The 18502-nt window shown below is 50.3% G+C and overlaps 4 protein-coding genes across 4 annotated transcripts; 2 read left to right on the top strand and 2 right to left on the bottom strand.

Annotated features, from left to right (window-relative positions):
- Positions 1 to 783: 783 nt before the first annotated feature.
- On the top strand, positions 784 to 2512 carry GGI43DRAFT_118691 (GNAT family N-acetyltransferase). The gene is made up of 3 exons (XM_083199023.1): positions 784 to 1563; positions 1622 to 1868; positions 1927 to 2512. Exons 1-3 carry the CDS (start codon positions 1217 to 1219, stop codon positions 2140 to 2142), a joined length of 810 nt encoding a protein of 269 aa, XP_083058374.1. The 5' UTR covers positions 784 to 1216; the 3' UTR covers positions 2143 to 2512.
- Positions 2336 to 3740, bottom strand: GGI43DRAFT_411164 (uncharacterized protein). Its single transcript, XM_083206689.1, has 3 exons — positions 3447 to 3740; positions 3278 to 3390; positions 2336 to 3204 (listed from the first exon to the last, which is right to left on the bottom strand). Exons 1-3 carry the CDS (start codon positions 3448 to 3450, stop codon positions 2497 to 2499), a joined length of 825 nt encoding a protein of 274 aa, XP_083058373.1. The 5' UTR covers positions 3451 to 3740; the 3' UTR covers positions 2336 to 2496.
- A 693-nt stretch (positions 3741 to 4433) lies between these two features.
- GGI43DRAFT_385983 (Lon protease C-terminal proteolytic domain-containing protein) lies at positions 4434 to 7643 on the top strand (the record flags this gene model as incomplete). The annotated part of the gene is made up of 4 exons (XM_083203728.1): positions 4434 to 4902; positions 4976 to 7062; positions 7207 to 7376; positions 7556 to 7643. The coding sequence occupies 4 exons, from the start codon at positions 4434 to 4436 to the stop codon at positions 7641 to 7643; spliced, it is 2814 nt and encodes a 937-aa protein (XP_083058372.1).
- A 247-nt stretch (positions 7644 to 7890) lies between these two features.
- GGI43DRAFT_118435 (uncharacterized protein) lies at positions 7891 to 8552 on the bottom strand. Its single transcript, XM_083199020.1, has one exon. The coding sequence runs from the start codon at positions 8416 to 8418 to the stop codon at positions 8008 to 8010; it is 411 nt and encodes a 136-aa protein (XP_083058371.1). The 5' UTR covers positions 8419 to 8552; the 3' UTR covers positions 7891 to 8007.
- Between the last annotated feature and the right edge of the window lie 9950 nt (positions 8553 to 18502).

Genomic DNA, 18502 nt, shown 5'->3' with positions numbered 1-18502 from the left:
TCACTATTTGCTGCTCTTATCTCTTTGTTTTGGGCGACTTGCCGTGTCCCGGTGTCATCGGAGTTTCCTACCCCGTGTCATTGTAATGTTTTCGCTAGCGGCCGCAAGAGAAGTGATAATGGTGGTTGTATTAGTCGTAGCATTCAGCTCTCCAAGGATGGTTTGCGTGTGTGTTAGTCCGTAAAACGAGGAACGAGTGGCCGGCCGCAGATCCGTGTCAGATCCCTACAAAACCCCCATCTTGTAGACAGGAACCCTTCCTCTCTTCCTTTACACCTCTGCTTCACCTGGGGATTTTTCTCGATCTGATCTAATCCGATCTGGTATACAATCTGCCTATACGACAGCATACTACGTCTCGCCAAGAATAGGAACACTCTAACCCACCGCCGTATAGAAGGCTAACAAGGAAAAGAAAGGTTAAAGAAACGGGGAAGGGAAAAGAGAAAGACTCAAAACTGGGCCTAGGTCATCCATACTGAGGGCTTGGGAAAGAGGCTATCCTTTTTGTATTCCCCTCTTTGGATCTTGTGTTAGAAGTTTTCTACTTCAACTACTGCTCTTGGCACACTTTACTCTGACTATTGGTCACCATCGTCACTGCTTTTTGCAATCTCTCGTCTCGTCCCATCCAATTGTGGTTTCCGTCTCCATTCTTCACCCTCTGCATAGACGATATCCTTATCTGGGTCGTCGTCAGTGAAGTGATTGATTGCTTGACTGGTTATTCATAACAACCCGCCATCAACGCCCTCCATCTCTTAAACCAACAACAACTACAACAAATCCTAGCCATACTTGTCCTGCATCAATTGCTCCTCAATTCACCTTACTTCTCCCCCCTCTCTCCCATACTCCAATTCTCTTCAAATTTAACGGTCCTGGGGCCTTAAACACCACATTGATGTCGGTTGACCTACGCGACTGCCTGAACTGCCTGCAACACCCATCCAGGTTTATGCCCATCTCGAGATCACAACTCTCAAGGGTCCATACCGGCGATAGTGCGGAGAATATAATACGTGAGTCGAACTCGTACAGAGTCCCCGGGCTGAATCAATTCATGATCATTACTAAACCAGGCGCCTCTTTTTATGCGATTTTCACTTATACAGGAAATATCGAGTGAATGAACAGAGTAAAACCAAAACTCTAAAGAAAAGAAGACCCAAATCAATAAGAAGAAAGAAGTATAAACGAAAAACTTTAGCCCAACATGGCGCACGTTATAAGTAAAACCGCCGTTGATACCATCACGACCACCTCCACTGTTACCGCAACAGCCATTGTGGATCGCCGCCGCTCTCTTATCCCTCAGTCCTGGGAGAAATCTGTTCGAAAGATTGGCCTGACTGAATGCGAGCAAGCGGGAGTCTCTCTCGCCCACGCTTTTGCCGCCGATGCCTTGAGCATGTATCTTCTTGACGGCGATGAAACGGACCGTTACTCGGACGAGACCAAATGGAAGCTCCACGTCCACATCATGACCTATCTGGTGTCTGCCCATTGCTATAGTGGCCTTGTCACAACCATTGGCCCAGATTATGATTGCGTGGCTTTGTGGTGAGTCCAAATTATACACTTATTGTAAAGTATATTGTGTTGATTAAACCAAATATAGGATGCCTCCCGGAATGCACATGGACGACTGGTGGACCATCTTCCGAAGCGGCATGTGGCGCCTCTACTACCAACTTGGCTCAGAGGGCCGCAAGCGCTACTATGAAGATGTGCTGCCTCTCCTGCATGAGACAATGGACGAAGTCATGGGAGACCGCGAGTACTACTACCTTGCTTATATCGGAACCAAACCCAGCGCCAGGGGCAAAGGCTATGCCAAGAAGCTCATCATGGACATGGCGGCAAAGGTAAGCCGGATCCATGTATAAAGAGAAAGACGAAACTGATAAACTAACCACTCCACAGGCTGATTCTGAGAATCGCGCCATGTACCTTGAGTCCAGCTCTAGCGACAACATTAGCTACTATGAGCGCTTCGGCTTCAAGTACCGCAAGGAAATCTCCTTCAAGAGAGGACCGGTGCCTGTGCCGCTCTTCATCATGGTGCGCGAGCCTGTAGTCGCTAAGGCAGCCGAAGAAGCAGTGCCAACGCTGGACCAGATTGAGACTGTCAAAGTCTGATGATGTCTGCGATTGATGTTGACTGCTTCAGCCTTGTTTGGAGAACTTGAAGTTTGACAAGATTGTTGATAAGTTTGAACCCCTTCTATTTCGTTCTCTCCTTCACATGACTCTTGATTTTAAAAGTTGCGTGGCACAAAAGTCGACTGCCCAGCCACTCATTAATCTCATCATGCATTGAAGTAAGCTTAAATTTGGACAAATTTTGTATTTATCGTACGTTCGTTATAGTTTGTTGCTGCTTTTTTCATCCTGGTTAGTGAGATACCTTTTCAACTCACTTGACCAAATCCTGTCTCTACCGTACACTATTATATATCAAAAAAAGATTTGTGCGTCAATGTCAAACTGCCCTTAGTAATCTAAAATTGCCCATGTCTCGTCATCCACAGTTGTATATATCAAACCCTGTCCCAAAAGCTCATCCGCTGCTGTGATCACTTCTCGCATTCCCAGACCCGTTCCTCCCGTAATATTGCTCAGATGCATCCCGTCGTTGCCTCCGGGTGTGTTGTTCAAGTAGTTGTATACTTTCTTCGCAACAGTGCTGCATCCAGAGAGCTTGCTGGGGAGCTGGGCGCCACCACCGCCGGCATTAAAGCCGTCACCGCCGTCAACGAACATGCTATCTCCGTCGGCGTTTGGTCCCGCGCCGGCAGGGCCTCGGGTGTTTACTAGGTGTACGTAGGTTGCCTCCAGCAGGTGGTAGTTGACCTCGTTGAAATCTGTTACCGGTCGGATGACGTGGGCTCCAACGTGTCGCTTATTGGAAAAGGATTTTAGGCGGCCCCATACGCGGATGTGTGAATCAATCTCGAAGCTGGGTACCGCATCGTCTTGCTTGTCTGCGTCGATCCACTTCTTTACGTCAATCTGGCCTGTGCCATCGTCGACCCTGATTGTCAGGTTTGTCTGCTGTGGGTTTATGCTGCGGACTTGGCCGACGAATGTGATTTGTGTGATGGGAGTGCCGTCTACTTTGAACTCTGCACCAGAGTATGGCTCCTCTGCATCGAGGATTTGCTTGATTGTCAAGGGCCGTAATGATTCATCTTGGTATGACTGTTGGTGTTGTATACGTCAGCTTTGTAATTCCGGATGTATGCAGCATCAAACGTGAAGATGTTGAGCTTACCTTGCCGCCACCACCTTGGCTGCCTTGCTGTGAACCCCCTCCAGCAAAGAAGCCGCCAGAGTCATCACCACCTTGGGCGCCGTAGCCAGTTTTGGAGTATCCGTCGTATGCAGCTGTAGATGGGAGATGAGCACAGAGCAGTCAAATTTATGAACGGGGCTTGCCTTACACATTGTGACGAGAGTGATGTGGTGAACGCTGGCTTTTCTCGAAAGTGGGAGACGCGTTTGAAGCGCGCCTTGGGTTTAATGGATTTTGCCCCGCGACAAGCTAGTCTCAAGTACGAGTACGAGCAGTTGGATGACTCAGCAGTTAAGCTCAGGTGTACAGTAGTGCATCTACATGATATCACGATATTAGGGAGTTATTTGCTGCTCTTCCTTTTTTCACATTGCGATTACGCAAAAATGACCGTAAAATGCATACAGATTGCTGGAGATTTGTAGTATGTAGCCAGATACTTGCCTAGATTCGAGATGCGCAGAACAATCTCGATCTGGAAACTGGAGACCGTTACCCTCGGTAGACGTAGGTACATAGCGCATGCATGGTGCTGTACATGTGGCTCACTGTAATACCTACATGTAAGGCACTCACTGTATCAACACCACACTCTGTTATACGATTCGATGGAATGCTGCATCCAATATCCATCTCACTCTTCTCGTTATTCGACCAATTGAATTTTTATCCCTTTTAAAATCTTGACATCCAAACATCATAGCAGATACAGCTTCAATCGCCACCGTCACGAGTTTCCGCACGGCATCTCCATCAACGGTGCCGGCCAATAGGCGTTCCGCACATTCAGCCTCGGCAAGATTCCAGCCGGGGGTTTGCATAATAGCCTGCCTGACTCGAACTGGGTGGCCGGGAAGCTGCCAGTCAAACTACGGAGCATGATCGCATAAGCCGGGGTTGACATCAACAACAAATTCGCCGCCTCTCTTGCTTCACTTGCTTCATACCCTTCCACCGCGTTCTACACAAGTCTTCCCACGGCGATCAATTAATACCCGGGCCATTTCGTTCTTCTTTTCTTGTCCACCTCTCATTCATAGCGAATAGCGTTGCGTTGACTTGTTCCTGTTTCTGCGCTCATCAACACCAACGTCAACACCAACACCAGCACGCAAACGTCACAATCGCATACGCCATGGGAAGATCCCAGACCGCGACCCTCCCGCTAATCCCCCTCCCTCGCGGGACTGTCCTGCTCCCCGGCCTCGCCTACCGCGTCACCGTCAACTCCAGCCGACCCGACCTGCCGGCTCTTCTCGCCTACGTCTACGAGCTCGCCGCATCAAAGGGCCCGGATGGCCGCATCGACTCCATCCCGATAGCATGTGTGCCGGTGTCTTCCCCGCTGGTCGGCCCGGACGGCCAGCTCCTCATCACCAATGGTGAGGACCCAGAAAGCGCTCGTGTCGACACAATCAACCCGGGCACCGCAAAGAAGGACGATTTGTTTGGCTTTGGAGTCGCTGCCAAGATCGTCGGCATTGATGGACGCGGGTCAGGCGAGTTCGCACTGCGGGTTGAGGGCACGAGCAGGATTAGACTCGACTCAATAGTTCGCGAGCGTCCCTTTTTTGAGGCTAAAGCGACATACTATGAAGACGAGGGTAGGTCATCTCATCTCATCTCTCTCCCCCCTCACCGGAATATTTAGTTTCTAACTGCGATTTGCTGTTACAGTGGACGTCACCGATAAGCAGCTGCAAGACTTGTTCACCCTACTAAAGATGCGCTCAAGAGAGCTGGTCACAATTCTTCGCATCTCATCATTGCTCCCTCGCACAGGCGGCCCGGCCCTCTCTCCCGCAGTCACAAAACGATTGGAGATGCTCATCATCAGAAGGGAGTTGAAGGAGGCTGGTCTGCTGGCTGACTTCATGGCTAACCTTCTCGACGGCACCCACGAGGAAAAACTTGGCATTCTAGCCGCCCTGGACACCAAGGTCAGGCTCACCAAGGTTATTGAGCTCCTGGAGCGCCAGGTTGGCGGCATCAAGAACAACTTCAAGATTACTACATTCACAACAGTACCGGTCCAGATAATCGATCGGTTAAATGAGAACCCTACTAGGAGGCCAAATACAATGCCCCCAATGGCTGGGATGGGGCTTTTGCCACCCCCAGGAGGGAGTGATCAAAACGAAGACCAAGAGGCCAACGAGCTGGACGAACTTAAGAAGAAGTTGCAGGCAGCAAAGCTACCACAAGAAGCCTCCAAGTCCGTAGATAGAGAGTTGCGCCGGCTGCAGAGAATGCCGCCCATGAACCAAGAGTACCAGGTCACGAGGAACTGGCTGGAGACGATATCTGAAATCCCGTGGACTGCGGCCACAGATGACCGACTGAAGGCTGACACGCTGACCAAAGCTCGCCAGCAGCTTGATCTCGACCACTATGGCCTGGACAAGGTCAAGAGGAGGCTTATCGAGTACCTGGCTGTCTTAAGGTTGAAGCAGTCCATTAGTGACGATATGGAGGAGCAGATTCGCAAGGCAGAAGCTGACGCCGCCGTCGCTGAAAAGGCCATCACTGACGGCAAGAGCAGTGACGCCGCCGAAATAGCTGAAGACGTTGCTCAAAGCGCTGCCAGTCGACAAGAGGCGTCCGAATCTGAACTCACCAAGCTCCAGGTGCTCAAGTCAAAGCGCACAGTCGACAAGTCACCGATCATGCTTCTGATCGGACCCCCCGGCGTAGGAAAGACCAGCTTGGCCAAATCGGTTGCAACTGCTCTGGGCCGCAAGTTCCACCGCATCTCCTTAGGTGGTGTCAGAGACGAAGCTGAAATCCGTGGCCACAGGAGGACCTACGTGGCGGCCATGCCTGGGCTCATCGTGCAGGGCCTTAGAAAGGTCGGTGTGGCAAATCCAGTCTTCCTGCTCGACGAGATTGACAAGATTGGTTCGGCGAGCGTACACGGCGATCCCTCGGCCGCCATGCTCGAGGTTCTAGACCCGGAGCAGAACCATAACTTCCAGGACCACTACGTCGGCATGCCGGTAGACCTGTCCAAGGTCCTCTTCATCGCCACCGCTAACAGCCTGGACACCATCCCCGGACCTCTGTTGGACCGCATGGAGATGATCTATCTTCCTGGCTACACCACGCTTGAGAAGCGTCACATTGCCATCCAACATCTGATCCCCAAGCAGCTCCGGTCCAACGGACTGGCGGATGACCAGGTCGAGTTCAGCCAGGAGGTGGTATCCAAAATCATCGAGTCGTACACCCGTGAGTCAGGGGTTCGCAATCTGGAACGTGAAATTGGCTCTGTATGTCGCGCCAAGGCTGTCGAGTACGCGGAGGCGAGAGACAATAGTGCCTTGGAGACGTACCGGCGGCAGCTCACACTCGATGACATTGAGCAGATTTTGGGCATTGAAAAGTACGAAGAGGAAATTGCCGAGAAGACAAGTCGTCCGGGCATTGTAACAGGACTTGTAGCGTACAGCACCGGTGGCAACGGCAGTATCCTCTTTATCGAGGTCGCTGACATGCCTGGCAATGGACGAGTGCAGCTTACGGGCAAGCTAGGCGACGTACTCAAGGAGAGTGTTGAAGTTGCCCTCACTTGGGTTAAAGCTCATGCCTATGAACTGAGCCTAACCTCTGATCCACATGTTGATATCATGAAGGATCGCAGTATTCACGTCCACTGCCCCTCAGGAGCTATTCCCAAGGATGGCCCTAGTAGTGGTATCGGCCAGGCCATTGCCTTGATCTCGCTATTCTCTGGCAAGCCTGTGCCACCTACGATGGCTATGACGGTACGCTTTCCCCCCTACCCTCAACACCATTCGGCCCCAGTTCCTGTTCAACAGCAGGCAAATCCAATACCCCTTCCTCCTCTCCTCCTATTTCCCCCAATACACCAACCTTGACTGACATAGCTAACGTGACATGTAACACAGGGCGAGATATCCCTCCGCGGCCGAGTCACTGCTGTCGGAGGTATCAAGGAAAAACTCATCGGTGCCCTCCGCGCAGGGGTTAAGACGGTGCTGCTCCCAGCACAGAACCGCAAAGACGTCAAGGATCTTCCTCAGGAAGTCAAGGATGGTCTAGAGATCCTCCATGTAAAGTGAGTCATTCTCCTTTTCCTTCGTTGCTTCTCCCTCTCATTTCTACCCTCACGTCCTATTCTCCCCTTGAAACTGATATACATCAAACGATTTGCGGTTATGCATGTTGCCTCCTTATATCACCAGAGAAAAAAAAATATTATGAGAAGCAGTGTTACTAACTTCAATGCTAAAATAGCCACATTTGGGATGCGATCCGACTGGTCTGGCCTGATTCTCACTGGGCAGAGGACCAACAGTTCGCCGGCCTCGAGAGTCGTCTATAAGGATTATTTGTTTTGCCTGTCGGAGTCCCGGAAATTCGGTCCTTGTGTCTTGCATTTATCAGGTACCCTTGTTGTAACCCTAATCCAGCGTCATGTATATAAAGGGAGATGGGAGCGTGGCATAGTCTGAAATGTATCAGATCTGAGACAGGATTTGATCAGATCAGATCAGATCATACAGATGCTTAGTATCGTACGATGCTTTCTCACTACTGCTGCTACAAGCAATAGCTGTTGTTTTGATTCACCTAAGACAATAATATACAAGTACTTGTATGTCGTCTGTTTCTACGTCGTTCCGGCAGTCCGGACTGCGGGATAAGAGTGTTGGGGGGTTTGTCCCCCTTCCCATTTACAAAGATGGTCAGCGTTCTTCACTTACTCCCCCAAGCGGGCTTTTGTGCGATCCTGTCACCGCATCCTTGCGCCACAGGAAGCGAGTTGCGTATGGATCTCGACTGTTATGATATCCTTGTAAACCATATGCAGCTATACTAATGGACTTTCTTCTGAATGAAAAACAAGTTAACTGCACGCCCGGGGGGGCGAGATTTCTACGTGGCTGCAGAATAGCTCCATGAACCATGTGCTGCGGCGCTAAAAAACACATTGACGCAGTGGCGTCAGAGTAAGACATGCAGCGCAAGATGGTCTTCATTCCCACGTCTAGTGATTCATAGTGAGACAAGAGGGATGAAGGGCAAAGAGAAGCAAGGAAGAAATAAAGATCAAGCTGAAGGATAGCAAGGGAATGGGGTGGGTATCTCTGGTTCATACATGGACCCTCTTAAGGGCAGGGCAAGTGAAGCGAAGTACGTTCCTAGCCATACATGCATGTTTTCAGCCAACAACAGCTGTACTGAGTCAACTGGTTCATACGCATGTTTATCTGTGCCAGTGTTGTCCTTGCAGCTCAGCTCTCAAATGAGACACACAGGCGAGACTGGCCCACGCCTGCGGTGTTAAACTTCCCTTGGTGGCATCATGTGTGTACGTGCGCAATGTTTGCACGCGACTGTGTTAGAAGTTCAGCTGGACATGGATGGAATATGATAAACACACCAGCCACGTTGGCGTGCTAAATTTGCCTTCTTGCAGAAAGATGGGCTGGGCTGGCCGCGGAATGTCCGGCAACAAATTTTGGCTATTGGCATGCGTGCTGTGTTTGAATTTGAATTGCTTGCTCCTCTTTCGTGGCCAGCCTGCCTAGACACCCTCCATGGTTTAACGCAACTTTTTATATATGGCGATATGTCGGCGCATATCTTGTCGTGGCCGCTTAAAACCACTAACTGCAATAGAGTACGCCGTATATGCAGGCTCCGTCTTCGGGTGGCTAGCTAATGGCGGCGTATTCTAACCAGTCGTATGCTGGCTCATCTCCTTGCATTTTTTTTGCTCCGATAGCTGAGCATCCGACCCAATAGTACGAAGACGAAGCTGAGATGGCCACACAAACAATTCGGTAGCTAGTTTCCATGCAGGGTGTCCTGGGAGCCAAATCTCTCAAATTCATGCCTGGATTTTGCATCGGCCTTTGCCTTGGCTGACGCCACAACACATCTAGCTTGTTGTTTTTGCATCGTGAATCTTCATGCTACTATAAATATTATGGAATCACTGAATAGAGTAGGTGAATACCCGATTTAGTAACTTGATACCAGGTCGTCATCATGCTTATTAGCAAGAGATGACAGAGAATAGTAATATATCGGCCGTTTGTCGGCTAGGACTTTCCGCTGACAGCAGGGCTAGTTCAAAGCAACAGGGTTATTGTTCGTACATCGTAGCACTTGTATAGCCACTGCTTAGAATCCCGGTGTCTTGAATTGCCGCAGGGATGCTGATTCACAGTACAGAGCAGCAGTACAGATAATAAGCAATGGAAAATGGAAAGGCCGTCGACAAGGGGCTATCCCAGCACGTGGTCTTTATGAGAGAGTCATAAAGGAGATTGTGCTCTCATAGTAAACACGAAGCAGAGATTGGGAGGTCAACTCATTTCATCTAAATCGAGACGACCTTTTGCAAAACATCCGCCTATCTTGTGGCGATAGAATGCGCACACCAAACAAAGGATGGGACCATTCCCTATCATGTGTAGTTGAATTTGGTTCTGAGGGACATATAATTCTGCCCAGACCACCCTAGTGTTGGCGGCTGCCACAATTCCGAGAAACTAACAGCTCAGTCCAGACCCTTCCAGTGTGGAATGGCCGTGTCAATTCCACCCCCCCAGTCCCATCGGCGCGGCACATGCATGGTATGAAGTACTTTATAGCTTCTGGGAGTACGAGCTGTGGTATGGCACTAGTGATATAGCTGTGTGGATGCCAAGGTAATTTAGGGAGGGAAGACTTTGATACCTCGATCCGATTGAGCGGCTAGGCTCCGAGAGCGACACACTTGTAGTAACTTCTGATATATAATGGAATTATGATAGTCTGAACACGCTGGCGAGACACTATTAACAAGATGGCATAGTATAGCCAACCTATTAGCTTGGAAAAAAGAGAAAAATCTTCGAATATGAGCCAAAGCTGAGAAGGGGAGAAAAATCCGCGACAAGACAATACATTTCGCCAAGCCTGTACTTGGCACTTGGCGTAGGTTCGTTCGTTGCATGTATGTAAGATTGAGTAATGTAGGAGAATGTCACGGTGGGCTCGCCGAACGGGGCTACGCAGCCCCTTCACTCAACCCCCACTCACATCGACGAGATGTGATAGAATAATAGACGCTTGTCAGAAAATTTCCGTCTGGATTCCTTGCCGACTACGGATTAGTGGCCATGGCCGCTAGGGGCACTTCGCTTTCAGATTCCCGTTTCCGGCTGTTGCTTATCTTGGCCACTGTTTTGTTTTGGTGTGGTAAAAACAAGGAGAAGCTTTTCTAGCCATCGCGTTCATTGGCCGCCGAGCCTCCCCGGGATGATACTCGGAATAAGTGAAGATCGTATTATTAGCCCCTCGCAGATATACAAGAATACCCACCAGATAGTAGGTGGTATTTCGTACGGTAACCGCGCTGTCCCTCATTAACGTATTAGGTATGAACTGTTGGTGAGATGATTGTTTCTTCCCTTCCCTCTGGCCTTGCTGTCAGCTCCAGCCGGATCCAAGAGATATCGCTGGGTGCTGAAGATGATATCCCGCAGGCAGTTTTTCGGTTGCCTGGGGGTTGACAAGAATATGCACGGGTACGGTACTCTGTACTGAGTATACGTACTGCTTGCATGCAGGCCCATGGCTGGGAGCCCAAATATCCCGTCCAGCATGGAGCAAATGAAACTGTACTTCGTAATTCGGTTCCATATGTATTCACAGCCTAAGGCTCGCTAGCCCAAATCTGCGCCTTCCTACCGGAACAAGTCTAGATGCATCAGACCCCTTGCTGAGAACCAAGGTTGAGCATCTCGTAGATGAATGCTTGTGAGGTTTTTCCTTTTCTCGTTGCGTGGGGGGTTTGTATTTACACCCCTTTGGTCGTTTTTCCTGTGAAAGATGCCACAAGCGTGAGCTCTTTTTCACTTTTGATATCGGCGTGAATGGTCTCTGGGAAATTTTTGTGCTATTTCCCCCAGATTCACACGACGACGTACCCCTGCCCCCTCCCCCCCGGAAATTTAGCTCCTCAATAGTCCTGCGGCCATCAGAACGAAATGGGGTCCCGGCGGGGGTGCGCCGTCAAGGCCATGGGAAAAACAGATGGCCTGGGCCCTTCGAAGCACTGGTGCCCGGCTGAATCCTAGCAGTTTTTCGTTACTTTGGACGATGCGTGATCAGTTCTTGATGACCGCCATCCTCACGATACCGCGAAATGGCGAGCAGCAGGCTCTCTGAAAGCCCGTGGTCTGACTAGTGACCAAGTGCCCACCATGGCATTGGGATGTCACCTACTAAATTTGGAGGAGGGTTGAAGCTGTTGGTTTGGTCTGTAAAATTGTTTAGAAAATGACGGCTCCTCTTGCGAAGTTTAGTGCTGCGTACGAGTACAAACGTAGACCAAAGCCTCCAAGCTGGAGAAAGGAGCAGTCCAGGATTCAGCGCTGATCTTTTTTTTGCTCCTTGCGGAACGGCTGCCGAGCAAATGACAGGCATGCAAATGTGGTGACTGTTGATTTCGGTTGCAAGTTTTTATGCTTGTGCAGCGGGCGATATGGGGCGTTTCTCCATAATGCACGAAGCAGATGAGGGCATTACGGAGAATTTCGATTGGAACGTTGGAGGGGAAAAGCCAAGCGCACGCCACTCGGTGGGTGGTAAATTAAGGTAGGTCGTAGAGATGGCTACTTTTGCCGCGTGCTCGGAGGTGCAAATTGGTGCAAAATACAAAGTGCCTTGTACCCACCTCGTACATTGCTTCCGAACGCCCAACGGCAGGAATGAAGGAAGCGATTGCCATCACCAGACCTTGCGCTCGGTTAAAATAATTTCCCGCGGCCAATGCTGGGTTTCCGGCGACATTCGACCTGCTTCTGCTTGGGCGACACGGACGACTCATGCTCTCAGCTTCGTCGCTGCCAGTGCGATTGCCAAGCACAGCATCAACAGAGAATGGCTCTTGGCCACTCAGGCCGCTCAGGCCACTCGGGCCGCATTTTGTAATCTGGTCTAGAGCATGTGAGTGCTATTCAGGCACTTCTGCTTTCCGTGCTGAAGGCTAGAGATGCAATAACGTGCTGACAGAATGCAGCTAAAGGTCCACCGCGCCGCCACTTGTCACCACCAAAATATAATGTCCTAGCTGTCTGCGGCTAAGAGTTCGTGCCTTCAGATGGGCGATGCGAAGTACGGGTACATACTTGTTCGGAGTAAGGAATGCAGAGAAGCCGTACTCCGCCCCTGCACAAGGACTTCGTATTAGCGAGGTAGTATTCCGTACAGGTACAGCCCTTCCTTGGATCAGCGTGTGCTCGTACAGCACTTACTTCGTAGGTCGAGGGTGGTTCGTTATTAAGGGGGGTCCCTTGTTCGGGAATTTCTAGACCTAACGCCATGTGCTCGTCCCAGGATTTGCATCACTATCAAGTTTTGCGCTTCGAATGCTACATACTTTGAGAGTCCTTGTACGGAGTACTCCGTACCTACTACATCAGGCACCAGGGTGCCAACCATGCTCAAATGCCTAAAACAACCAAGATTCTCGCATCTGCTATATGCAAGGAAGCGAAGGAAGCGCTCTGGTCTACGGAATACCTTGTCTATAGCTATGGAATACAGATGGCAATACGGAGCATTGCTTCCCTCATTGCTCCGTGAGATTTTGCGACTATCCTGTTCGCAGACGTCCAAAGTATCAAGTACTAATATGGAGTATACATACATGCAGGCGTCATCCTGCTAGCTTGACTACTAGACAGCCTCTCGTTCTTCAACGCTTAGGAGCTAGTCGTTATATGTCCTAGAGCTAATTTATCAAGACCCGAGTGAAAAGAAGTGCTTATGCTATGCTATTGCGAAATTCTTGCGCCTTTCTTTATACTACCGCGCTAGGGGTCTTGGTTTACAGGCCAAACCTCTAGTTGATAGCTTTGGGATTTCCGTGGCCAGGCATGCCATTTCTGGACTCGTTGAGAGACGGTTCTGATCCCCATGGCCGCTGTGGACCTGGAAGAGAATCTTTGCCCGTTAAGATGAGAGATGAGGAAAAAAGAACGCACACTACTACAAATACGAGTTCATGCCGAGAGAGAGCAATGCAAAATAAGAGGAGAAATAGTACAAGATGTCTTCTACTACGTATCGCGGCACAGAATATCCTACATGGGGCACAAACAACATTATCGGGGCTCATTGAGAAATCGTCTCATCACCACGGCCTGTGACGGCCAACCCAGAATGCTCGCTGGATAGCACTCTCAGTGGTCTATGGATAGAAAGTCTCCCCACCAGGCACAATAAGGCATGCCTACAGGATCACTCGAGCTTTGACTTTCTTTATCTCTACAAGAAGCTTTGTACTCTGTGACATCTTTGCACCGTTAGCGCACATATTAAAGCTGCTAGTCGTGGACCGGGCTCTTAGGCCGCGCTGGCTAAATGGAAACCAGGGGCTAGGAAGCGAGAGCCGCCAACTACTAATACTAGTAGTACTACGGAGTAGTAGTATGACTAGCAACTAGCGCGTCGTCGGGTCGGGGGATTTAGCCATGCATAGATCATCGTTCCGTTTGGGTCGTTTTTCGCATAGATGACGCATCCGGAAACGAGGCCGAGTAAGAAATGCGGAGCAATCAATGATATCTTCATTGTGCTACTGGTACAATGAGAGAGGGGAAAAGAGGAATGAAACCAGAGCTTCTGGGGGAGAAGAAAAAAAATATAAGAGAGCGAAGGAGAAAGATGGATAATAGCGACTCTGCAGAGCTGGCTACCAAAAAAAGAACACAAAAACAGCGTCAGTATCAAGGGTGCTCCGATGGAATCGTCCTCACGTAACCCTGAGGTAGTACTGAGGACTGATTGGGAGATGTCGATCGAAAACAGATAAAGCACAGATTTGGTACAATAAGCCGATACCAAAGCACTGGCCCGGAAGAATTCTGCCTTTGTTTATTCTCCCGGTTTTTGTCTCAGATAAGAACAAAGCGGGCAGCCTCATCCTAGTGGACGACTAGATCACATCGCGACTGGGCCGGAGCCGAGTCATTGGGTCAGATTGGGTCAAAGACTGCGGTGCTAGGAGGTTCCTGCAAGGATTCATGCAGCTTGTAGTATTTTGGGAGGAATGGGCGCCTGACTGGCATTGAAGCATCAAAGACCGCATCAAAGCGGGTCGTCTCTTCTGCAAGCTACAGTAGAGTTACCAGGTGGCTACCCTCAGAAACTGTCTTAAGACAGCTTGGCCCCAGCTCTCTGATCTTTGCTGAAAAGGGAGATGATCCTCAAGATCCGAAGCTAGAAAGTGGAAATATATCATGACTAAGCAGCGTCCGGAAAAGAAATATGATATCTTTTGCTAGCCTACGGATGGCGACGACTAAAATTCCAACAGGCCCTGGTGTATATATTCAGGCGAGGATGCGTCGACTTCAATAAGAGCACAGGGTGATACCTTTCCAACTGAGATGCCACCAATAAGGGAAACCCAGTTCAAACTTGTCTTGTACTTGTGCCCTCTTCGCTAATTGGAGGGGCGGGAACAAGGATCACTCCGTCGGGTGAATTATTAGTATCATGTGTCAATATCTGGTTTCGGGATAGCACGTCACACAGCTGCGCGAGTACTATACAGGTAGCATATATACTTGTTCGCTCCAGCTGCTTGCGCAAAGCACTCGTAGCCCATAATGCGATTTGCCCAGAGAAGGTCTTACTACGTACCAGTAAGCTCTCTGAGCCAGGGGCTCCCCCAGTAGCGCTGGGATGTTTGGTCGGCGATGCTCGCAGAGCGCCAATCCGATCTAGGAGAGAAGCCCGGTGCAGAGCCTGCGTCTTCGATAGATGATAATTGACATGTGGCTATTTGTCTAGCGCCTGTGCGCTGCAGCGAAGCCGTAGTCATTGTCTTTCGGGAATCTGGAGGATAGCGAGATGCCTCTTTTACTGGAGAAACTCGTACGATGAAAACGCCGCTTCACGTGCTCTTATTGCATGAAGTACTACACGTTTCTGAAGAGGGCAGACCAGGGCACTTGATATTCACCTCACGTACGGGGTAACTGATGTCTTGCTGGTGCCCTGAAACCAAGCCAGGGTCACTTGTCTAGTGCAACAATCATCTTTTCTCCCCATTCAGCCGCTACGTCAACCTACAAGTACGGGTATATTTGTACAGTACGTATTTTGTACAGTAAGTTGCTGTATGGGTTTAAGCAAGCGAGCGGGCTTGAAGAAACCCTTGCTAATCTTAGCCTTGCTCACGAATCAATCTTCCTTGCTTTTAATTGGGGGCGATACGAAGTGTGCTAGCTGGAACGACATCAGTTTCTTACTTTTCGGTCTGGTAAAGCATTGGAAGACGTTTTGGGTCTCTCAGCCACGACCAGTTTAACAATTGGTAACGCAGAGCTGCGAGCTCGACAAAGGTATCATGGTTGGATCTATACTGGTACCCGCCAAGTACCCGTTGCGTTCCCAGGTACGAGCTACTTTTTGACATGATGGAGAAACTAATCTCGGAAATCTTGGGTCATACCAACCGGCAAGCTGCCACGCTTTGACAAGGGGAGGCGCCGCTCCAAACGCTAAGTGGCACACCTCCCAAAATGCCCGCGGACCGCATGCTGGCCCGTTCATCTCCCATCATATTCTGCAACTTGGGAGCACTCAGTCGGATCTTAAAATCACAGGGAGCTTTGGTACAAAAGCCGGCCGGAGCTTTGAGAGAAAAACTGGGCTGAGCCTCGGGCTGGCTTTGGTGAGACCTGGTTTCATCTCCAGGATCCGACGAGAATATAAGGGCTGGAATGTCTTATACCGATGATCTCGTACCTCACTCAATCGCGTCCCAACATTGCTGTTACATTGCTACGCTGGAAGCCTGAAGGCACTATTGAGTGACACAAAATGGATGTGAAAAAGCGACCCACCTACCCAATGACAGGCCGCCACAAAACGTCATCCGAGTTGGAAGGCCTTCAGCTCGCGTCTCAGCAAGGAGTGCAGCAATATTTGTGCCTGACTGAAGCTGCTTGGGGGCCAACTTTTCTTTTCGGTTTTTTTTCCGCTGCGACAAGGTTTACTCTCATGCTAGTACAACTGCGGATCTTCAGGCATACGGGCACATCGGAACACAGTCGGTATATTCCTACTACCGGCGGAGTGATAGAATCCTCCAGCCGCACGGACGGACGCAGGGTGGGATCGGTGTCGCCGGACCTTGTTTGGCCTTAAGTTTCTGGTGCCTTGACAAAAGTGATGGGCTCACGCTTTGATTGTCTTGCTGTCAGATGATGACTGGCAAATCGTTGGCTAGCGCCATGATAAGTAGGGGGATCTGTCTGTATGTTTTAGATCCTCCAATGTTTCGAAGCAACAGGGCTACGCTTTCTCTACGTAAAGTGACGGAGTTTGCTGCCTTTATTGTTTTTTTAACTGCCCAGCCATATGGGGCGCCCTGCAGTCGACAACCAATCTAAGTTCACGCAATGATAATGCTCTTTCTATAATGGTGTTATTAGGGGCCAGGCGTCTTGGGTTCGAAGTATCGCTACTTCATCCTGTATCTTACCGTGCAAACCCGTTTATGTGGGAACTTGCAAAGTCTTTGATTGACTGCCTAGCAAGCTATCTGTACGAGTATAAGTACTTGTTCTACTCCCGACCTGATTCCCGTCGTCGCGCGCCCCAGCCCATGCGCAAAGCGCCTGGGTGATTGGATAAAGACTCTTTCGGAGGACCCATCCCATGCCGTATCCCAAAAATTCAACCCAGCCTTGTCGACAAGCCGGGTCTTAATCCACAGCTCTGGGCACCAACCAACTGAAAGATGGAGAGGGCGCTGGACTAAGTAGCCACGTTTGGCAAGCAGGGCCTAGGCGCAGGGTCCAGCACGGTCCCTAATTAAGCGTCCAGCTCGTGTCATCTCCACCATGGCCTCCTCCATGATGCCACTTTGATTGTTTAGCCGGATGGTGCTTCGTAGAAATCTAGCACTCAGCGCCGGCCCGCTTGAGCAGAGGTGCCCGTGGACACCCCCTCCGGTAGCCAAGCCTCCCATGGCTCGTGGACCTGATCCGTGGTGGCCATTCTGTGGTCCATCTGTGATCCACGAAAGCCATCCCTCCAATCCGTCATAGAGGCTTGCTATTTAGCCAACTCCCACTTGCAAAGCTTGCTAGGTCTGCTAATCCCAGGTCTGCTAGCTTCCCCGACTCTCATGCAAGCTCCTTGTCTCTCAGGGCAAATGTGAGCTATGGATGTATGAGAACCAGTGCGCCAACTTTGAAAGTTCCAGGGAGGAGGCACCAGCACCTCCACTACCACCATTCGCTCACTCGCAAGCCTTGACTTTTGCGTCTGACGCCAGTACTAGGTGCTTCGTGCATGCGCATGGGCTGGCACCAAACATCGTCTAGGCTTTCTAAATATGCCGAGAGCACCAAAATCTTTCTAGCCCTACCTTGCTCTGGCTATTGAACCCGTTCAATCATCGCCCTTGACGGTTCGTTGACTTATTCAGGCATGGCAAAAGTCGCTCACCCCTGATCGTTTTTGCTCCCAGTGGTATTATACGAGTACCAAAATTGGAGGCTATTTGCACATACATGCTAGATGCATTTCTAGAACGCCAAGACTATCCCGGTATCTTAATTTTGGCCGGGGGATCAGAGTTAAATGACCGGCCTTTATACCACCCTCTCTATCAACCGTCCCCGGACCAACATGTACATATGGTAGGGGAGAAATATCACCCAGCCAACTCCAGGTTGCCGCTTCCCGGCTGAGAGCTCCGGGTCTTAGTCTCTCTCAGCTGTATCACATCTTCTTACGCCCATGGTGCCTCTCCATCACCGTCTCTTTACCGTCCATTCCTGTGGCTACCGCCTAAGCCCTCCTTGCCAACTTCGTACCGTGGCAGCAATCCTTTGTTTGCTGCCGAGCTCTCGCCCCAGCCAGCACGCCTCCACGAGACAAGATACAATACACCCCCTCCCCACCCAACCTCCACAGCTTTCTTCCTGTTTCCCGCCTTTCCCTTCCCAGTTTGCCCCAATCATAGCCGTCTCCAGTGTCTTATTGCGCTTGTGAAATCTCACACGCGCGGCGGCCGCCTCTCCCCTCTCGAGACAAGCCAGCGGAGAATTGTCAGATAGGATTGACCGGGCAGGGATCGTCCTGGAACAAGCCATGTCCTGTCGCCTCTGATTTAACCCGCTGCAATAAGAACATTATTAGACCAGGAACTCGGTCCGT

Source organism: Trichoderma evansii (genome assembly GCF_050947405.1).
Source record: "Trichoderma evansii strain SZMC 28006 chromosome Unknown GGI43scaffold_17, whole genome shotgun sequence".
NCBI classification, from domain to species: Eukaryota; Fungi; Ascomycota; class Sordariomycetes; order Hypocreales; family Hypocreaceae; genus Trichoderma; species Trichoderma evansii.
This window is presented reverse-complemented; position numbering and strand designations above follow the sequence as displayed.